The following is a 17,842-nucleotide window of genomic DNA, read 5'->3' as shown; positions in this document are numbered from 1 at the left end:
GCACACTGCCTCTTGTTTCGGTTGCCCGCGAGCCCTGCCTTCTAATCCCTCAAGCTCGTCCTCTGGGAAACGCCCATTGCGTCCAGGAGCACCAAACCCAGCAGTGCCTGTCAGCTGCATACTTGGGCACTCTGTGAGCTGGGCGAGAGGGCTTGGGAGTGAGACGCTGACTCTGAGACCTCCAGAACCCCATCGGAAAGGGGAAGGGTGCCCACTGTGTGAGGCTTCAGGAAAGTCACCGGGGCTAAGGTACACACAAACTGTCCTAGAGTTGTAGTCCCAGAGAGCAGCTGATAACAACAAGGATGAAAGGGCAGAGCCCGAGGCACACTGATCAATGGCCTGTGCAAACACTGGCCCTGTGTGGCTCCCTTCCCCAGCTGCCTCACCCATCTCCTAGCTGCTAGAGGCGACTTCCCACAGGTTAGCGCTGACCACCTCCCTCCCTTGCTCAGAAGCCTTCCATGACTTCCCACGGCCTTAGGGATGAAGGGGAGTCCTAGGCCGGCATTCAGGGTCCTTTGGGACCCTTGAAAGATTCCCCTCCCTGAGCACACAGTTCAGAAAGGGGTGAGGTAGGTGTGGAGGCTGGGCCAGGAAGTCAGGAGGATTCCCAGCAATAGCCACAGATATTTTAAATGCTCTGTTATCAGCACTTTGTAGACTGGACTCCAACCCAGATGAGAACCTGGAGAGGTGGGGGCCGGAATTGACCTCACTTCACAGAGGAGCAAACTGGGGCTTGGGGGGTTGAGTAACTGCTGATAAATGGCAGGGCCTGGTTCTGAGCCCAGCAAGCTTGGCCTGCACACTCCTCGGCCTTTCCCCAAGCAGCCCATGTCTCCTTCCAGATGTAGCCCGTGTCCATGTCTCTGGGAGGAAAGATGAGCACTGTAAGGAGCACTCCTCCCTGTGCATGACTTCCTCACAGCCTCTCTCTATCCACACACAGCTCCTGTTCCCCAGTGCAATGTACAGGCAAGAAGATGGAGCCTCGGCATGGGCAAGAGACCCACCCAAGGCACACAGCAAGTTGAGGGAGGAGCTGGAACTTCCTCTTAGCTGGGTGGCTAGCAGAGCCTGGACATTGATCTTGACACAGATGACGGCAGAGGCTTGTAAGGCTGGCCCATCCTGCTTGGGGTGTGGACAGATGAAGCCTGGGAGGGGTAGGATGTTGCCTCTGGCCACCCCTTGCTCCTGTGGTTCTTACCGTGTGGTCTTCAGATGGGACCAGCAGCAGCACTTATGAACTTGTTATAAATATACCCAGTCCCACTCGTCTAGAGCTGCAAAGGCAGGGCAGGGGCTCCTGCCACAGGCTCAGGACTGAGAATCTTTGGGCTGATTTGCTCTGGTGCAGCCTTCCTTCAGGGTCTCTGCTCTTGACCTCCTGGTCATTCACGTTTCTCCTATTGCTCACCTATGTTTGTCAGGTATTTTGTGACAAAATACCTGCTATAATCAATTTATAAGATGGTTCATGGTTTCAGAGTTTTCAATCCATGGTTGCTTGGCCTGTTGCTTTGCCCTGTGGTGGTATGGTACCTCATGCCAGGGCGCATGACAAAGAGAGCAACAGGAAGGGGCTAGGACTCTAATATCCCCTTCAAGGGCACAGATATTTTAAATGTGATGATGACCTAACTTCCTTCCACTAGGCCCCACCTAAAGGTTCCATCACAGACTGGAGACTAAGTCTTCAACATATAGGCCTTTGGGGGGACAATCAAGATCCAAACTATAGGAGCCACCCATCCCTGCCAGCATTGAGTAGAATGAAGGGAGGAGATTCAGGGACCTTCAGAGTGACATCTAGTTGAGACCTTGCTTGAACTTGGGTAAAGGATTACACACCCTTTATCAGATTTTTTATTTACTTATTTTATTTTGGGGATGGGCTTTGTGTATGCGAGGTAAGTCCCCAGCCCATTTGGTTTACTTTGGGACAGGGCCTCACTAAGTTGCTGAGGCTGACCTGAGGTTTACAGTCCTCCTGCCTGCATCTCCTGTGTTGCTGTGATCGTAGGCATGCTCCACCGCACCCTATGTTACTAGTGATCCCTCATCTGCTAAAGAGTATGATAACAGCCCTGCCTCACAGGGCCTTAGGATGGAATAGACAAAGCACAGGGTGAGTGCAGAGGGTACCCCAGAACCCAGCTCTTGAGGATCGTCAGTGCTGGTTATGCTGGCTCTGGCCCTGCCCTCCACACCCATGCTCAGAGGACCACCCCTCAAAGCGGCCTTCAAAGCCCTGAGCCAGGCCTGGCACTTTTGAACCCTCCAGAGTCCTGGAGCCTGAGTTGACACCAGGCCTGTTGATATAGGGCCTGTTGCTGAACACACCCCACACACACCTCCTAAGGATAGGCAGATGCAGAGCTGGGGGACCTGCTCTAGAGCTGCTGCTGCTGCCTGTTGGTTTGCCCTGTGGTGGTATGGTAACTCATGCCAGGCGCATGCCCCGCGTTGGTGCCTTTGTTGAACAGTCACTAGAAGGAAATGCTCTACCAGGCTGAACCGCTGCACGGGTGGCAGGGGGGCCAGTGAGGGTGGAGAGTCGGGCTGCTGGACGGATGTGTTGGAGCACCAGGAGGGCCATGCCTCCGGCATCCAACCTGCTCTTCCTGGCTGCTCCTGTTGCAGAAGCTGGGCAGGACCCGAGGTGGCAGGCACACCCTTGGGAGTGCCACTATGGGCCCTTCAAACTAGCTTTGAATCCTGCCCTGCTCCTACCTGTAGGTGGGGCTAAAGTGGGGACAGCAGGAATTCATGAAGGTGAAGACACTGGGGGAAGGGGGAGCATGAATCCAGGGGCCTAACACCCGGCAGGGGCTCTGGTAGGTAAGGGAGGAAGGATGCCAGAGTTCCCTTGTGGCCAGCTGGTCTTGGATGGCAGAAAGCCAGCAGGCAGGAAGGGCCAGGGGAAACTAGAGTCCAACCTCAGTTCTGCCCTTTTCTAGCTGTGCGCCCTGGGAGACACTTGCCCCCTCTGAGTCTCAATGTCTGCTTCTGCACCAGGGAACTGGAGGTTAACAGCCTCTGTCCCTAGTGCTGAGGTGAGGAGTAGAGGTCCTGGCTCTCCACTGGAGTGTGGCCAGTTTCAAAGGGGTGCTGAGAAAGATGTGCCTCTACCACCACTCAGTATTCTGGCCGCAGAGGTGGCAGGCAACCTGTGGGAGACCAACCTTGTACGCGACTGAGTCACACTCCCGACTGGGTGCTGAGGGGTAAGGCAGCATTCTGCTAGACTTTCCCCACCCTTCTTGGGTCCGAGGGTCGGTGTCTCCTGCATGAGTGTGTCTTGCTACAGCCCCATGGGTGGAGCTACACTCACCTGTTCTTTTTAATATAACCCCTTGCCCTGTTTAGGATAGAATCTTCCATGGAAGTGCCTGGTGTGTGTCCCCTTCTCCTACTGTGCCCTTGGGTGTGGCCTACCTAGATGTTAGTTCACCTGCTGACAGTGGACATCATGAAGATACTCAGCCCCCTGAAACCTGACCTCTTGCCTCATTTGAATAGTTTCTGCTCCATAAAAGGGGTCAGAGTGTGCTCTCTCACTCTTTCTGCGGACCCTTAAGGTCAGAGGAGCCATCACATCGACCCCAAAGAAAAAGGTATTGTGTCTCTTGTGTGGTTATTTCTTGCAGCCCAGTTAGCCCAGTTTCCCTGGTGTCACAAGACCCGGCAGAAACCCAGTGACTTAAGTCTGGTGCAGGTTCCCACTCCAAATCAGAGTGACAACTCACTCAGCTCTGACACTGCACAGCTGCCTTAGCCCCTGGATTTGATTCTTTCTCTGTAAAATGGGATAATATGTCATTCTCACAGAGGTCATGTTAAAGGAAATGATCCAGTTGTAGGCAAAGCGCCTGCACAGTGCCTGTCCTACAGGAAGTGCTGTCAGCCAGCTAGGCTCCCACGTCCCCATGCTATGCAGACAAACAGGGCACCAACTTTAAACTGTTTGTTACCCAGGGTGGCATAGACATTGCTGCTCATTTACCAATTATCCTGGAGAAGCATCTGTCCCCACTTTTGTGAACAGGAGCTGCTGCTTAGTGGGTGGGACTAGAGTATGTGTGAGGCTGGCCAGCTACCACTGCCAGTGAGTCTCAGAAGGCTCTGACCTGGACCCTCACCGTCCACACAGACACCATGAGCCAAGCCGTCTTTATTCGTAGCCCGATGGGTTGGGGTGGGGACGGCGAGAACCACAAAGACAAGCACTGTCCCCTGTGACAGGCAAGGCGAGGGTGGGCGGGATGATGACCTCTTCCAGGGTGACCTCAGCGGGCGTAGCAGTGGACAACTCCCTTCCGTTTTGCCGGCCGACCTGGTCACCTCTGCAGTGGCCAGCTCCAACTTGGCCTTTGGGCTCTTGCCGCGCTGTCCTCACAACCTGGCTACCAGTCCAAAGTCACTTGTCCCTCAAGCCGGAAATGGAGCTCACCCAAACCCCAGCCACCCGGCTGCAATCCTGGGCGGATCTATACCCTGGATGGATGGCGCCCGGGAACCAGATCTCCCTTCCCCGCCCCGCCGGGTCAAGCCCTCCGCTCAAGCGTCCTGGGGCTCGACTTCCTCATCCGTGCACTGGCGGGCAGGGCGTCGGTGCCGCGCGGGGCACCGGGCCCTAGCTTCGTCCGGCTGTGCTTCGGCTTCTCGGGCCAGCACCCACAGAGCCTCAGTTTCCCTGCAGTACCAGGGGTAGGGACTGGAGGCGGCGTGCAGGCTGGGACAAGAGTGTCAATCCGGCCCCTTTCCCCTGCTCTTCCCGCTTCCCGCTCGCTCTGGTGTGGGGCGAGATCGAGGGCCAGAGACCTACAGGCCAGGCCACCCAGGCCCGCGCACCCGCGCAGGGTCGCCTCCCCTTGGAATCGGAGCGCTCGCGCGGCGGGAGCCGCCCAGGCCGGAAGGGGGCGCTGGAGACCCGCCGCGCTGGCCCGGAGCTCGGCCGCCGGCCCGCAGCTCCCCACTGGACCTGCGGGCTTGGGCGAAGTCCTGCGGCAGTTGGAGACCAGGTTCCTCCTCCTGCCCCCGCTCCACCCTCACAGGGAGGGCAGATTGCCCCTCCCCGGGTGTGGCTCAGGCTGCATCTGTCCCCCGGACTTGTTCCGGGGCTCAGCGCAGGCTTCAGGGGAGGCTGAAGCCGGGGCGGGAGATGCCGGCGGCTCTCAGGGTCCCACAGGTCCTGGGAATGGCCCAGGGCACTGTGCCGCGCACGCCTGCACTCCCTGCTGTCTGGATTTTTATTAAGGTATCTTTAAAACCCTGAAACCTTGTTATTTACATCCACAAATTCTGTGCGGTCAGCGAATATTTAGGAGCCTGGGATTTAGTGTTGGAGCAAGACAGCTGAAAATCCTTGCCCGGACCCTTCTTTGTAGTGTGGGGAGACAGTAGGAGGGGTCCAGGTTTCCTCCAGTGGAACCTCACTGAATCAGCCGGTGCCAGGCTTTCCACCCTTCTCCTTCTCCCCTTTGGCTGTTTACTTAGGACCAGCTACCCACCGGCCCATCCAAGACTGGGGGGGTCAGTCCCGGCTCTGCCTCAAAGATCAGCACCTGAGGACAAAATGCAGGAAGATGATGCCCATGGCACCGCACCCTTCCAGTATAGAAGGTTGCAAAGAGATGCAAACGTATTGTCACTGCCTTGTACCGTTCCCGGGAAGTCTGGGGTGCTTTACCCGAGAATGACCACCAGAGGACGACAAGCGCCAACCTTCCTGGCCCAGAACCAAACATGCTGATGCTATCCTCTCCACCAAGCTTTGGAAGGTTGTTTGTGTGTGTTGGGGGGTGCTGGGGAAGCGGCAGTCTCAGCACCTCCAGAGGACCCCAGAGATGATTGGTTCTTTTTTTTTTTTTTTTTAAGCGAAGATAACCTCAACATTTTATTATCTTCATAACAAAACAAACGATGAAGCTTAGAACTGGATCACTTGGCCCTTTCTCTTCTTATCTCCTCCCAGTTCAAAATGTTTGCATCTCTTAATAGCCAGCATTCTTTTAGATCTGCAGTTAGGCTCAACACACTCAAGCCTCAGCACAATCTTCTTTGTAGTTTTAGCCTTTTTCCTGAAAATTGGCTTAGTCTGCCCACCATAGCCACTCTGTTTCCTGTCATACCGCCGCTTTCCCTGTGCATACAGAGAATCCTTGCCCTTCTTGTACTGTGTCACTTTATGGGGTTGGTGTTTGCCACATTTCTTACAGAACGTCTGGCGGGTCTTAGGAACGTTCACCATGTTTGCGACAGCGTTATCAGCAAGCCAAGAAAGAGATGATTGGTTCTTAACCTTCCCCTGCTGCACTGGAAGGAAAAGGGAGGCCCAGAGAGGGGCAGGGACTCCTTAGACACACAGCAAAGCGGAGGTGCAACAGGACACAGAGCTCCTGCCTTCAGCTCTGCTTGTTTCTTGTGAAGTCCCCTGGTGGAGGCAGGAGGGAGAGGGGAGACCCAGAATCTGAGACTAGAGCAGAGACAGCCCCTAATGGCCTTGAAAGCTCAGCTCTAGGCTTCAGGCCTGTCCTTGTAGGTGTCCCTACCCTCCTAGTCATCACAGCATATACTTAAGGGCCTTTCTGGAGAGCTCTAATAGGAGCAATCTCCAGGAGCTGTGAGGCCCTCTGGCAGCTAACACCTGGGATGACAACTAACACCCTAGGTGACAGTTAACACCCAAATTAAAAATTGGGAGAGCAATTCCTGCTCAAGTGGCAAGTGCCTTTGGGGGTGAGGTGGTGGGAGGGAGAGTGTGTCTGCATAAAGAATTTTCTGGTCATCTAGGTGTGGAGGTGGTGCAGTTGTAGCCACAGTGACCCCGGTGCCAGGAGTCTGACACATTTGCTTTGCTGCATGGCCCTAAGGCAAGCCCTCTTTTTCTGGTTCCTGTTCTCCAGAGTGCAGCAGCACATCTACACTGTAGACAATGAATGGGGGGCTCTTCTAAGACCTTAGCTAACTGGGGCATTTGCCTGCCTAAATGTATTCCAGACCTCCCTCCTGTCCCACACGGGGGACTGATTCCTCCACCAGGTGCTCTCGCCTTTCAGTCTTGCCTCATCAGGTCTCCAAGCTGTAGTCACAGTACCTGATCGGGCCTCTCCTGCCCCTTCCCCATCTTCCTCCATGGAAACTTATTCAAAAGAACTTCATTCACCCCATGTCTGGGAGAGAGAGGCACTGAAATTTCAGCACAATATACATTTTACACTGTCAATTCTCTCTGACCTGTTCGCTCTTTCTGGACATCAGGCCATGAATTTGAATTGGGCATTATTCATCTCAGTGATCCCAGAATCCAGCACTGGTACTGAGTAACAAATGTTTACTATTTATTATTTTTTTTAATTATTCTTTTTAGTTGTTGATGGACTTTTATTTTATTTATTTATATGTGGTACTGAGAATCAAAGCCAGTGCCTCATGCATGCCAGGCAAGTGCTCTACTACTGAGCCACAACCCCATCCCTATTATTATTTTTTTTATGTCTTCATTTTTAAAATTTTTTTTATTTTTTATTTTTTTTTTTAAATTTTTATTTATTTTTTTACCTGTCCGAGATTTTATTAGCAGAACCGTAGCAGCCAGTCACAGAAGAGAAGGCGAGAGAGAGAGAGAGAGAGAGAGAGAGAGAGAGAGAGAAGACAGAGAGGAGAGGGGGAAGAGAGAGAGAGGAGAGGGGGGAGAGAGAGAGGGGAGAGGGGGAGAGTAAGAGAGTAAGAGAGTGAGCACGAACAGGGTGTTGATATTTATGGGCTTAACACAGGATGAGGAGGAGCAAGGCGAGTGGGCTGTTACTTCATTGACCGAGAGTTTGCGCCACTTCAGGGATTGGAGGTATGTCATTCAAAGTTCACGCCATTCACAGTGATTGGAGGTGATGGTTCGTGCGCCATTCAGTACGTCATGGACCTGAGCTCCCTGAAGAGAAGCGCTCTGAGTGCCATCTTTACCAACATTCCTTCCTTTTTTGTTTTGGTTTGGGGGCTTCGTTTAGAGGAAGGGAGGGAGGTTAGTTGGTTGGAGAAGAAGGACCAGGAAGCCCCATATCCATGCACTGAAGGTATGGATTTCCTCCCTGGAGAAGTCCATGAATGTGCCCTGCAACAATCTGCAGGCCGGTGGTGGATGTCAGGCGGGCAATCAGAGGAGTGGACTACAACAGGAACGGTTGGGCTCAGAGTTTGGGAATGGGGTTCCACCTTGAGTGACGGGGATTCCCTTCCTGAGTTTCGGCACCAATGTAAGGAACAGTGGAAAAAGCTCCCTAAATTCATCAAGCCAAAACAACCATTTACCTGTCTGAGATTTTATTAGCAGGACCATAGTGGCCAGTCACAGAAGATAAGGGAGGAGAGAGAGAGAGAGAGAGAGAGAGAGAGAGAGAAGAGAGAGAGGAGAGGGGAAAGAGAGAGAGAGGAGAGGGGGAGAGAGAAAGAGAGGAGAGAGAGCGAGAGTAAGAGAGTCTTATTTTTTATTTTTAAAGAGAGAGGGAGAGGGGGGAGAGAGAGAGAGAAAGAGAGAGAGAGAGAGAGAGAGAGAGAGAGAGAGAATTCCAATATTTATTTTTTAGTTTTTGGCAGACACAACATCTTTGTTTGTATGTGGTGCTGAGGATCGAACCCAGGCCGCACGCATGCCAGGCGAGCAGCTACCACTTGAGCCACATCCCCAGCCCTTATTTGTTTTTATGTGGTGCTGGGGATTGAACCCAGGGCCTTGCCCATGCTAGGTGAGCATTCTACCACTGAGCCACAACCCCAGCCCCCAGCCCTATTATTTATATTTAATATTAATAGTTATTAATAAGTGAGTGTTTCACTTACAGATTAATGGGCAAAAGAATGGTGAGGAAAGGATGAATGATGGAAATGTGTAGTGGAGAGATAGAAGTGAAAATAGTTGACAGACGCTTATGTATATATAATTAATGTGAGAATATAACATAAGGATAATAGAAAAATACGTGGAAGGATGATGGATGGGTGAATTACTAGGTGGTTGGATGATTGGTGGGGGATGAATGACTAGATGAACAAGTGGACTAGCAGATGAATAATGGACATAATGGTAGAATGAGTGTGTATGTAGATGGATGCGTGGATAATGGTTGGATAGGTACTGGAAACATGGCAGATGGTGATGCTAGTTGGTGGATGGATGGAAGTGGTGAATGCATCTATGTAGTGGTGGTTGATTAAGTGATGATGAATAGGTCAACTGTAGATTGACAGATGGAGGATAGAGTGATATGGGTGCTGACTGAATGGATTGATGAGTACTGAATGAATCTATAGACTGTGGATGTATTGCAGATAATAGATGGTGGTAGATGCTTACTGGATGGATTAATCATGAAAGTATACACAGATAATGGGTGGTGGATAATGGTAAGTGGACAACAGTGATGAATTTCTCCATAGAGAATGGATGGATGGTAGATCAATGTTAATGGATGTAGAATTGATGGCTGGATCATGAGTGATAGATGTCAGATGGAGGTGGGATGATGGCTGTATGGTGCCTGAACAGAGAATACATGCAACATATAAATGAAGCACTGTTATGGTTTGGTTAGTGTCCCCTCAAAACTCTTGTTAAAGCAGGAATATTCAGAGGTCAAATGATTGGATAGTGAAAGCTATAACCTAATTATTCCACCCTAGTTTGAATGAACTGATTGAGTGGTAACTGTAGGCAGGTGGGGTGTGGCTGGAAGAGGTGGGTCACTGGTGTGTGCCCTGGAAGAGTTGTTCTTTCTGGGATCCCTTCCTACCATGAGCTGAGCAGTTTTCCTCCACTGGTGTGCTGTCTCACCTTGAGCCCAGAACATTATAGACAGCCACCTATAAACTGAGACCTCTAAAACCAAGAGTCCCAAATAAATTTTTCCCCTACTAAGTTGTTCCTCTCAGGTGTTTTGGTCATGGTGATGAAAAGCTAACTAAAAAAGCACCAAATAAATAAATGAATGATTGCCACTTAGATGATACTGGATTGTGTATCATTGTCCTTGGAGGTGTAAATGGAAGATGGATGATGGATATGTAATGAATGGATAGACTCTGACGAGGCAGATGATAATTGGATGCTGAAAAGGTAGATGGTTTTAAAATAGTAAATGGTTACATCTTAGAAAATGGATGCATGAAAGGTGAATGGTGGGTGGTTAGATAGTGGAGAGATGTTGAATGAATGAAAGGTGGTGAATGGTATATGGTAAATGAATGGTTTAATGGACAGATAGACAGATAGCAAATGGTTAGTGAATGGATGACCAACAATGATGAATACTGAATGGATAGTGAATAATAGATGGGGGACATTACATGGATGGATGGTGAATGGATTATATGGTGGATGGATGATGGTCAAGGAATGCTCACTGCTGTTTCTTGACTGTAACCAACACCTACAACAATGCCTGTCACATAGACGACAGACACTCAGTACTTTTTTTTAGGATGGGTGCATATAAAATTGATGGTAGATGATACTTGGAAGGTGTTTTTTTTAACTCACCAATTTTTAATTTTTTTGTTTTTGATGGACTTTTATTTATTTATATGTGTTGCTAAAAATTGAATCCAGTGCCTCACATATGCTAGGCAAGTGCTCTATCACTGAGCTACAACCCTAGCCCTTGGATGGATTTTGAATGAATAGTGAATTGTAGTTTTATAATGGATGGAGGGAGGATATCTAGTGACAGACATTGAATAGGCATATATGAGTTGGATGGCAATAAGAGATGGTGCAGGGTGTGTCATTGGTGGATGGATGGATGGTGGATTGTATAGTTCATAGAAATATTAATAGATGGCAGATGCTAAATGATTGAAGACTGCATTATTGATGGATGAATTGTGGCTGATTGGATGAAAGCCAATGGATGACTCGGGATATATGAATAATAACTAGAGAGTAGATTGATGATTGATAGATAAATGGTAGATGGACCCACAAAATGTGGATGGAAAGACAATTGTTAAACATTTGATGGAAAGCTGCTACACAGTGGGTGATGACTGGATAAACAGTGGATGAAGCTTGGTAAAGGAATGTTGTTGGATTGATGAGTATTTTCCTGGTGTACTGGTACTTGGCAAATTGTGGGTGTGGGTGTTGTGTGGATGAATGAATAGTGGATGGATTCTGGTTGGACAGCATGTAGTGACAGAGATTGATGGTTAATGGATATTGGTTGTTGGATGATAGCTGGTGGTAGATAGTGGATGGATACTGGATCCTGGATGATGACTGAATGGTGAATGGTGAATGGATGGATGGTAGTTGGAGGGTGGAAAGCAGATGGTGGACAGTGGGTAGGAAGGATGATGGGTTATTTATTGATAGTGAATGATAGTAGATAATTGATAGTTGCTTTGCTCCAGGGTTGCTTTGCTCCTTTTGGAGGAAACAAGACGGAATTAAGGTGAGAGGGACTGTGGATTGATCTCCCCACCTTGGGTTTTCAGTGTCCTTTTCACTTCTCTCTTCTGTTGTTCCAAAGGAAGGGAGTCCTCTTCCTATTTCTGGTGCCACCTAATTGTGCACCCAAGTGGCCAGGGTCAGGTTCTCAGGGAAAGGATTGGGGAGAATGAGGCTGAGGTTAGAAGGGGCAGGAAAGGAGCCCTGAGGGGCGGCCACGCCCCACCAGCAGAAGGCGGGAGTGTGAACTAGAGGCCAGGAGAACTGGCGCGTGTGGGCGGAGAGTGCGGGGGAGGGCGGGACGCGGGGAGGAAAGCCCCAGGCTGCAGAGCGCAGCGCCTGGCGAGCGGAGGTCCGGGCGCGAGCACCCAGCGCAGGCGGTGAGTGTGCGTGAGCGCAGGGGCGCCCCCTCCCCACCTTTTCTGGAGTGCGCCCAAGTGAGCCCTGGCGGCCGGCGCGGGTGAGTGGGAGAGGAGAAGGGGGTTGAGCAGGAGCTCGGGTGGAAAGGTAGGCTGGGGTCTCTGGATCATCCTTGGAGATGGGACGCTGGGATCTGGGCAAGAGCAGAACCTCTGGCGGTTGTGCAGGTGGGTACCTGGCCCTCTACACCTGGGAGCCCTGGAGATGTGGACCGGTGCTCTCAGTGCCGCCTGCCCACGTTGGTACTGGACCCTAGCAGGAGAGGAGCAGCCCTTGGGCCCCGGCCCACACTGACTTGTTCACTGCGACAGCTCTACCGTCTCTCCCTTCTCATTCCTAGCTGATGCCCTCTGGTCTCTCTCCAGCTCCTTCTCCTTGCCTTGGTCTCTGTGGCCAGTAGTTTCCCTGCCTTGCCCTTCTCTGGGCTCTGTCCTGGCTTCTGTGGACTCCATTAGAGATTCCCAGGCCCTGGGATGAGATCTTGGAAGGGGATCAGTGGAGGGCCAGACCTGGGACCATGGGTCATGGAGGATGCCATGGGCTCTGGGACTGGGGAGCTTCTCCAGTAGACATGGACTGGCTGCTCATTGCTTGGGGATGTCCCGCAACAGTGTGTGCCCCTCTCCTTCCTGGGCATCTGTGGGACCTGAGCTGACCTGAACTGCGTGTTTGGTGAAGGAAACCTCACTTTCCAGAATAGCAGCCCCTGCCCTTGCTGGGTGCCCACAAAGCCTCCTTCTCAGCCAGCAGGATGTCACAGGCATTCTATTCTGCTGGTCACTGCTCTCCCTGGGTCCAGTCTTCTTCCAGTTCTTATGCCCCTTGCCTGTGGCCCCCTGCTGCCATCCAGAATCAGGCCTCTAACTGCCAAACCCACCCCCTGGACATATCCCCTAGAGCCCACCTGGCCACACTGCTGGTGAAGAGGCAGTTGGTCTTCTCTTTCCAGAGCCCTTGGAGCTCACTTGCCCTATGCCCCACCTGGGTGGGCATGGCCACGTGTAGACAGGATATCATTTCCTCTCTGATGGTGGGAGCTAAGGGCCTAACTGGATATGTGAAGTGTAAGAAGAAACTGGGGGGCTGGGGAATGTGGCTCAAGTGGTTCACCTAGCATTCGTGAGGCACTGGGTTCGATTCTCAGCACCACATAAAAATAAAATAAAGATATTGTGTCCATCTAAAACTAAAATAATAATAATAATAATAATAATAATAATAATAATAATAAAAAGACATGAGGCCCATCCTTTGCTACTCCAGGTCCCTGGCTCAGAAAACCACTTGCGTCCCCCAGGTCCTCTGTGCCCTCCCCTGGCTGTTCTCTGCTTCAGAACACAGGTCTCTCCTCCCAGCTGACCTGGTTGTCTCCTACTCATCCTTCAGGCCAGCAGACCTTCTTCCAGGGGACCTTCCTGGGCCTTGAGGCTAGTTCAGTCTCTTCCCTTCCTACTTGTGCCTCTCTGCAGCCTTAGGCACTGTGTGGCAGCTGAACAGCGCCCCCCTGGGTGGGGGCTCAGCAGGGAGAAGCATGATAAAGATCCTATAAGAGTCACTGTGCCAGGCAGGGTAGGGTGGGTGGGGGGAGGGCAGTCTAAAGGCTTTTGGGAGGAGGGGGTATCCAGCTTCAGCCACAGTGGACACCTCATTCCTGCCCCTCTTTGTGCAGCCTGTCAAGGCAGCAGCATGAGCACCTCCCAGCCCACCTTGTCAGAGCTAAGCCCTGTTGAGGGAACCGGCGGCCCAGAAGGGAAGGTAAGTGGTTGAGGTGTGGGGTGAGGGGACAGAAGATAGCCAGCCTCAAGCACTGGCTCATGACTTGGGACAGGCCTCTCTTCACTGCTGGCCTCAGTTTACCTACCAGGTGGGGGAGGTCGTTGCTTTTTTTTTTTTTTATCAAAGTCTGGTGCAGAAAGCAATTGAAGGTGAGCCATCCTGACTTACTTAGCACCCCTATGGATTTGGGGACACCAGGACTTGTTCCCCAAGATTAAGAGCATACTCTATTCACTGTTGGGTGATGCAATACCAGGGGCCTGCCTTCAACTTGTTTTCTGGGAGTGGACCATAGAGGCAGCAAAGACCTGACTGAGGTCTCTGCACAGAGGAAGCAGCCTGGGTGCTTTGGGTTCCAGTGCTGGGCCGGGTGCCATGGAGCCAGCAGAGAGCAGCCCAGAGTTGCACAGGGCCATCCTGGAATCTGGGGCCACCGCCCAGCTGCCCTGCAAACTCTGCCAGTCTGGGCCCTCTTCAACAGAGTGAGGACACTGAGCAGAGTAGTCCCCTGGCTGGGGGTGGGGCAGGAAGGAAAATGGCATGTGGGGAGAGAGACAGGTTGGGAAAGGAGCCCTGAACTGATAGTGCAAGAGGCAGGGCGGGGGCCCTTCTCTGCTGTCCTTTGAAGTCTATCTGCTCTTTCATTCCACAGAAGGCCCAACCTGGTGATGCCTGTTCTCAAAACTCAGGGTCACCTGAAGTACTTGGTTAAGAGAGGGTCCTAAAAAAAAATCAAGTCATTCCTCTCTTTGGGTGGAATGAAATTGACCAAATTATGCTAAATATACCATAGAGGGAAAAATAATAGAGGGTCCAATGTGCATTGAAGTCCACTGCCAGGTGATTCTGCAGTTGTTCAAGGACTGTTTAGCAAAGTTCCACCTGCTGTGTTCCTGCCCTTCCTTAGGGCACATGTACCATTGTGGGTCAGAGGACCTGCACCAAGGAGCTGTCCTCTTGGATGGAAAAGATGGGAGGTGGGGAGCTCCAGAAAGAGGGAACCTGCCTAAGCCAGGGCAAGAAGTGGGACAGCACAGGCAGGTCCAGGCCACTGGGGTGCTGAGAGATGGAGGTGTGTGAGGTAGTACTGTGGCCTCCACCTTGCAAGGTCTTGAATGGGAGGCGGAGAAGCTGAGGGCACCCAAAGGGCTGGTGTGGGCACTGAACAATGAGCTGAGAGCCAGAGCTCAGGTTGTCATGGCAACATCTTCCCAGCTCCTCTGAATGGAAGGAGGCCAATGTCCCAGCAGGGAAGACCCCAGGAAGGGGTTGTGCAGACTTCCAGGTACAGGAGCAGCTGGGGGTACATATCACTCCTGGAGTAACCCTGGCTTCTCCAGCCTCAGGCTCCTGTCTGTGAAATAAGCTTCTGAGAATGAGTCATGTATGTTCTATGGTGGCTCAGGGAGAGCTGTGACCCCAGCAGCCAAGTGCCCCCCTCCCTGGTAGTGGGATAGGGGGGCAGACCCATCTTGGGGATACCCATGTGTGTGCATGCACACTCATGCTTACGCCTGCCTGGAACTCCTAATGGGGCAGAGGGCAGAGGGGAGGAGTGAGGGGGCAGGGAGCCCAGGGCTTGGTATTGCCCTGACCCCTGTCAACTTTCTCTGCAGGCAGTGGGGAGTGCCCGGGAGAAGGGCCCTCGGCTGGGCCCACGGCTGCCCTCAATCGTGGTGGAGCCCAGTGAGGCAGGTGCTGTGGAAAGTGGGGAGCTGCGCTGGCCCCCAGAGGGCACCCAGAGGGGTGCCCTTCCGAGCCAGGTTGTTGCTGCTGGTGAGTGAGGCTACCTGTTGGGGTGCTGAGAGGAAAAGATGGCCACTGTCTCCCAAGTCCAAAGCAGGGCCTCATTCCTGCCCATTCTTGAAAGAGGTGCTGGATCCCTTGAGCTTGCTTACGTCCACCTGACCTGCCTCCAGCCTGTGTCCATCCAGGTTCCAAGGTGCCACCTAGCCTTGTCTCCTCCTTATCACCCTCCTCTCTCCCACCTGCAACTAAGGTCCCCTCACCCACCCTTGTGGCCCCAGGCCTGGCACCTGGAAGGTACACAGCATTTGGTGAGTGAATGACTGCACATTCTCACCCCTCCCCACCAACTCTCCCTCTCTTTTTCTTCCCTCCCTCATTGATTCAAGACCTTTGGAACACTGCACATTGCCCACTGGAGTCTAGAGGAGTCAGGGTAAATACAAGAGCACAGTTGGGGACATGGGCCGCCCAACAGCCAGTTCCTGTCCTGGCAGCAGATGCCCTGTGCAAAGGCTGGAGCTTCTGGAGGACCCTGGGGCAGGAGGATCACCAGGACCAGGCCCGGGGCAAAGGATGGCAGCAGGCTGGGCAGTGGAAGGTCTCTGGGGATGGCTCTGAAGCTACTGGGGTTGGGGAGGGGACACGAAGACTGAGCTGTGTCCTCAGAACTTTTGTGCCTGAAACCCCCTAGGGTCTAGCCCCTAGTGAGAAAATGAACTCAGCCCCAGCCAGGGATGCTGGGCCTCCTGCCTGCCCTCTGTCTATCTGCAGACCTTAGCCCCTGGGCAGGAGTCCTTGTGGTCAGCAACCCTGTAGCTTAGGCCCAGAAGGCATCCATGCCTATAATCTCCCCTGCTCAAAGCTTCTCACCCTTTGTCAGTTTCTGCCCAGGACCCAGGACAGCATCAGGGACTGTCTCTTGGGTAGTCACTGGGATTAAGGTCCTGGAAAGGTCCCAGGTGTGCCCTGGACTACACTTCACTGCCACCCCTTTTCTCTGATACATAGGAGAGGGGAGGAGTGCTCCTGCTCTTAGAGCAAGTTTTCCTCCCTCCTTAACTAGCATATCCCTCCTTCTCATCCCTGGGGAAGAAGTGGCTTGCCCTGGCCCAGGTGCCTGCCAAAGGCTGGCCTCAGACCTGTGGGATCCACCCAGGCTGGAGCCCTCCACCAACATGAAGGCCCTTCTATTTTTGCAGCCCCCTCCCCAAGTCTACAAGGAGCATCAGGGAAGTCGGCGGATGATGTTGGCAGTGAGTGTGCCAGCTCCATGGACCAGGCACCTCTGGCCCAGTGACAGAGAAAGACATGGAGGGGCTCTGCTCTCTGACTGCTGAAAGGGCCTCAGTCCCAGGGTGGCTGGGCTACTGCACAGAGAGGGCTTGTCCTGCCCAGACACCCAGTTGGCAGAGCTTCCTGTCTCACCAGGTCTGGCCAGGACCTCAGCCCCTGCCTTTTCCCTCCAAGGCCCGGTCTGGACCACATCCTCCTTGTTCAGTGGTTTGGATCAGAAATAAAGGCACTTCCTGGTCACCAGTGGGCACACTTGGTGGAGATTCAAGGGACTGAGGACAATTTTGGTTCTACTTGTAGCCTTCCAGACTGTCCTTAGAACCCAGGCTGACCAAGCCCAGAGTGCCAGGTGGGTGGCCACTTCAAGGTTTGGCACTCGGGTAGGGATGGAGAGTGACTGACTGGGTGGGGTGGGAACACTGCAGGATGGGGCTGTCCGGTGCTGTAGTGTTTACCCTTCTGCTGCCCCTGCCTAGGGACCCCCTCCCTACTGTGCCTCAGCCTAGGCTACTTAAGGAAGGATCAGCCTCTTCTACATGGCCTTCCTCTTCTACACTCCTCCTTGGGCCTTAATGGCATGATTCCTGAACCTGTCACCCGCCCCCCCTTAATCTGGGTGCAGTAGGGCACAGGGTCAAGTGTCCTATACCAAGTTGGGTCTTATTAACTCCTTGAAAAGTCCCATTTTACAAATGAGGAAACTAAGATGCAAAGTGAGATGCTCAATGCCAGTTTTGGGTCTTTGAAGGGACCTTTTAGGCTAGGAAGCCACCGAGCTGGTAACAGAGCCCACATAGGAGGTTACACGGGCAGGCACCTTTTTCTGCTCCATGTGAGTGTCTCTTCCCTCCAGCAGGTCCATGACAAGGTCTCTGGGCACTGTGCCATCGCTGGGGTGTGCAGGGGGACTGCTGCCTGGTCAGGGCAGGCTGGTATGGCAGAGAGCTGCCCTGCCCAGGGCCAACTCCCTTGTCCCCACCACCGTAGGCTGTCCTCCCAGGCTCCCAGTCTGGCCTCCTGCCCTTGGCGGGCCTGAGCCAGATCTGAGGAAGTTCAGGGCCAGGCAGAGGGGAGCCTCCTTGAATGTTAGCTCTACAGGCGCCAGTGGGTGGGTCAGTGCCAAAGTTTCCAGCTGCAGGGTAGGTGGACACCCAG

At 52.6% G+C, this 17,842-nt stretch overlaps 2 protein-coding genes across 3 annotated transcripts; one reads left to right on the top strand and one right to left on the bottom strand.

Annotated features, from left to right (window-relative positions):
• Positions 1-5,200: 5,200 nt before the first annotated feature.
• Lbhd2 (LBH domain containing 2) lies at positions 5,201-16,768 on the top strand. 2 transcript variants are annotated; one of them, XM_076847947.2, is made up of 4 exons: positions 5,201-5,266; positions 13,539-13,624; positions 15,262-15,421; positions 16,594-16,768. In XM_076847947.2, exons 2-4 carry the CDS (start codon positions 13,556-13,558, stop codon positions 16,689-16,691), a joined length of 327 nt encoding a protein of 108 aa, XP_076704062.1. In that variant the 5' UTR covers positions 5,201-5,266; positions 13,539-13,555; the 3' UTR covers positions 16,692-16,768. The 2 variants fall into 2 exon arrangements, with proteins under 2 accessions (XP_076704062.1, XP_076704063.1); XM_076847948.2 differs by lacking the exon at positions 5,201-5,266 and adding an exon at positions 11,877-11,909.
• LOC143393581 (large ribosomal subunit protein eL42-like) lies at positions 5,893-6,287 on the bottom strand. Its single transcript, XM_076847946.1, has one exon. It carries the CDS (start codon positions 6,257-6,259, stop codon positions 5,939-5,941), a length of 321 nt encoding a protein of 106 aa, XP_076704061.1. The 5' UTR covers positions 6,260-6,287; the 3' UTR covers positions 5,893-5,938.
• Positions 16,769-17,842: the final 1,074 nt, after the last annotated feature.

The sequence above is a fragment of the Callospermophilus lateralis genome, chromosome 3 (genome assembly GCF_048772815.1).
Source record: "Callospermophilus lateralis isolate mCalLat2 chromosome 3, mCalLat2.hap1, whole genome shotgun sequence".
NCBI lineage: Eukaryota > Metazoa > Chordata > Mammalia > Rodentia > Sciuridae > Callospermophilus > Callospermophilus lateralis.
The sequence above is the reverse complement of the archived record's forward strand: the minus strand, read 5'-3'. Positions and strand labels throughout refer to the sequence as shown.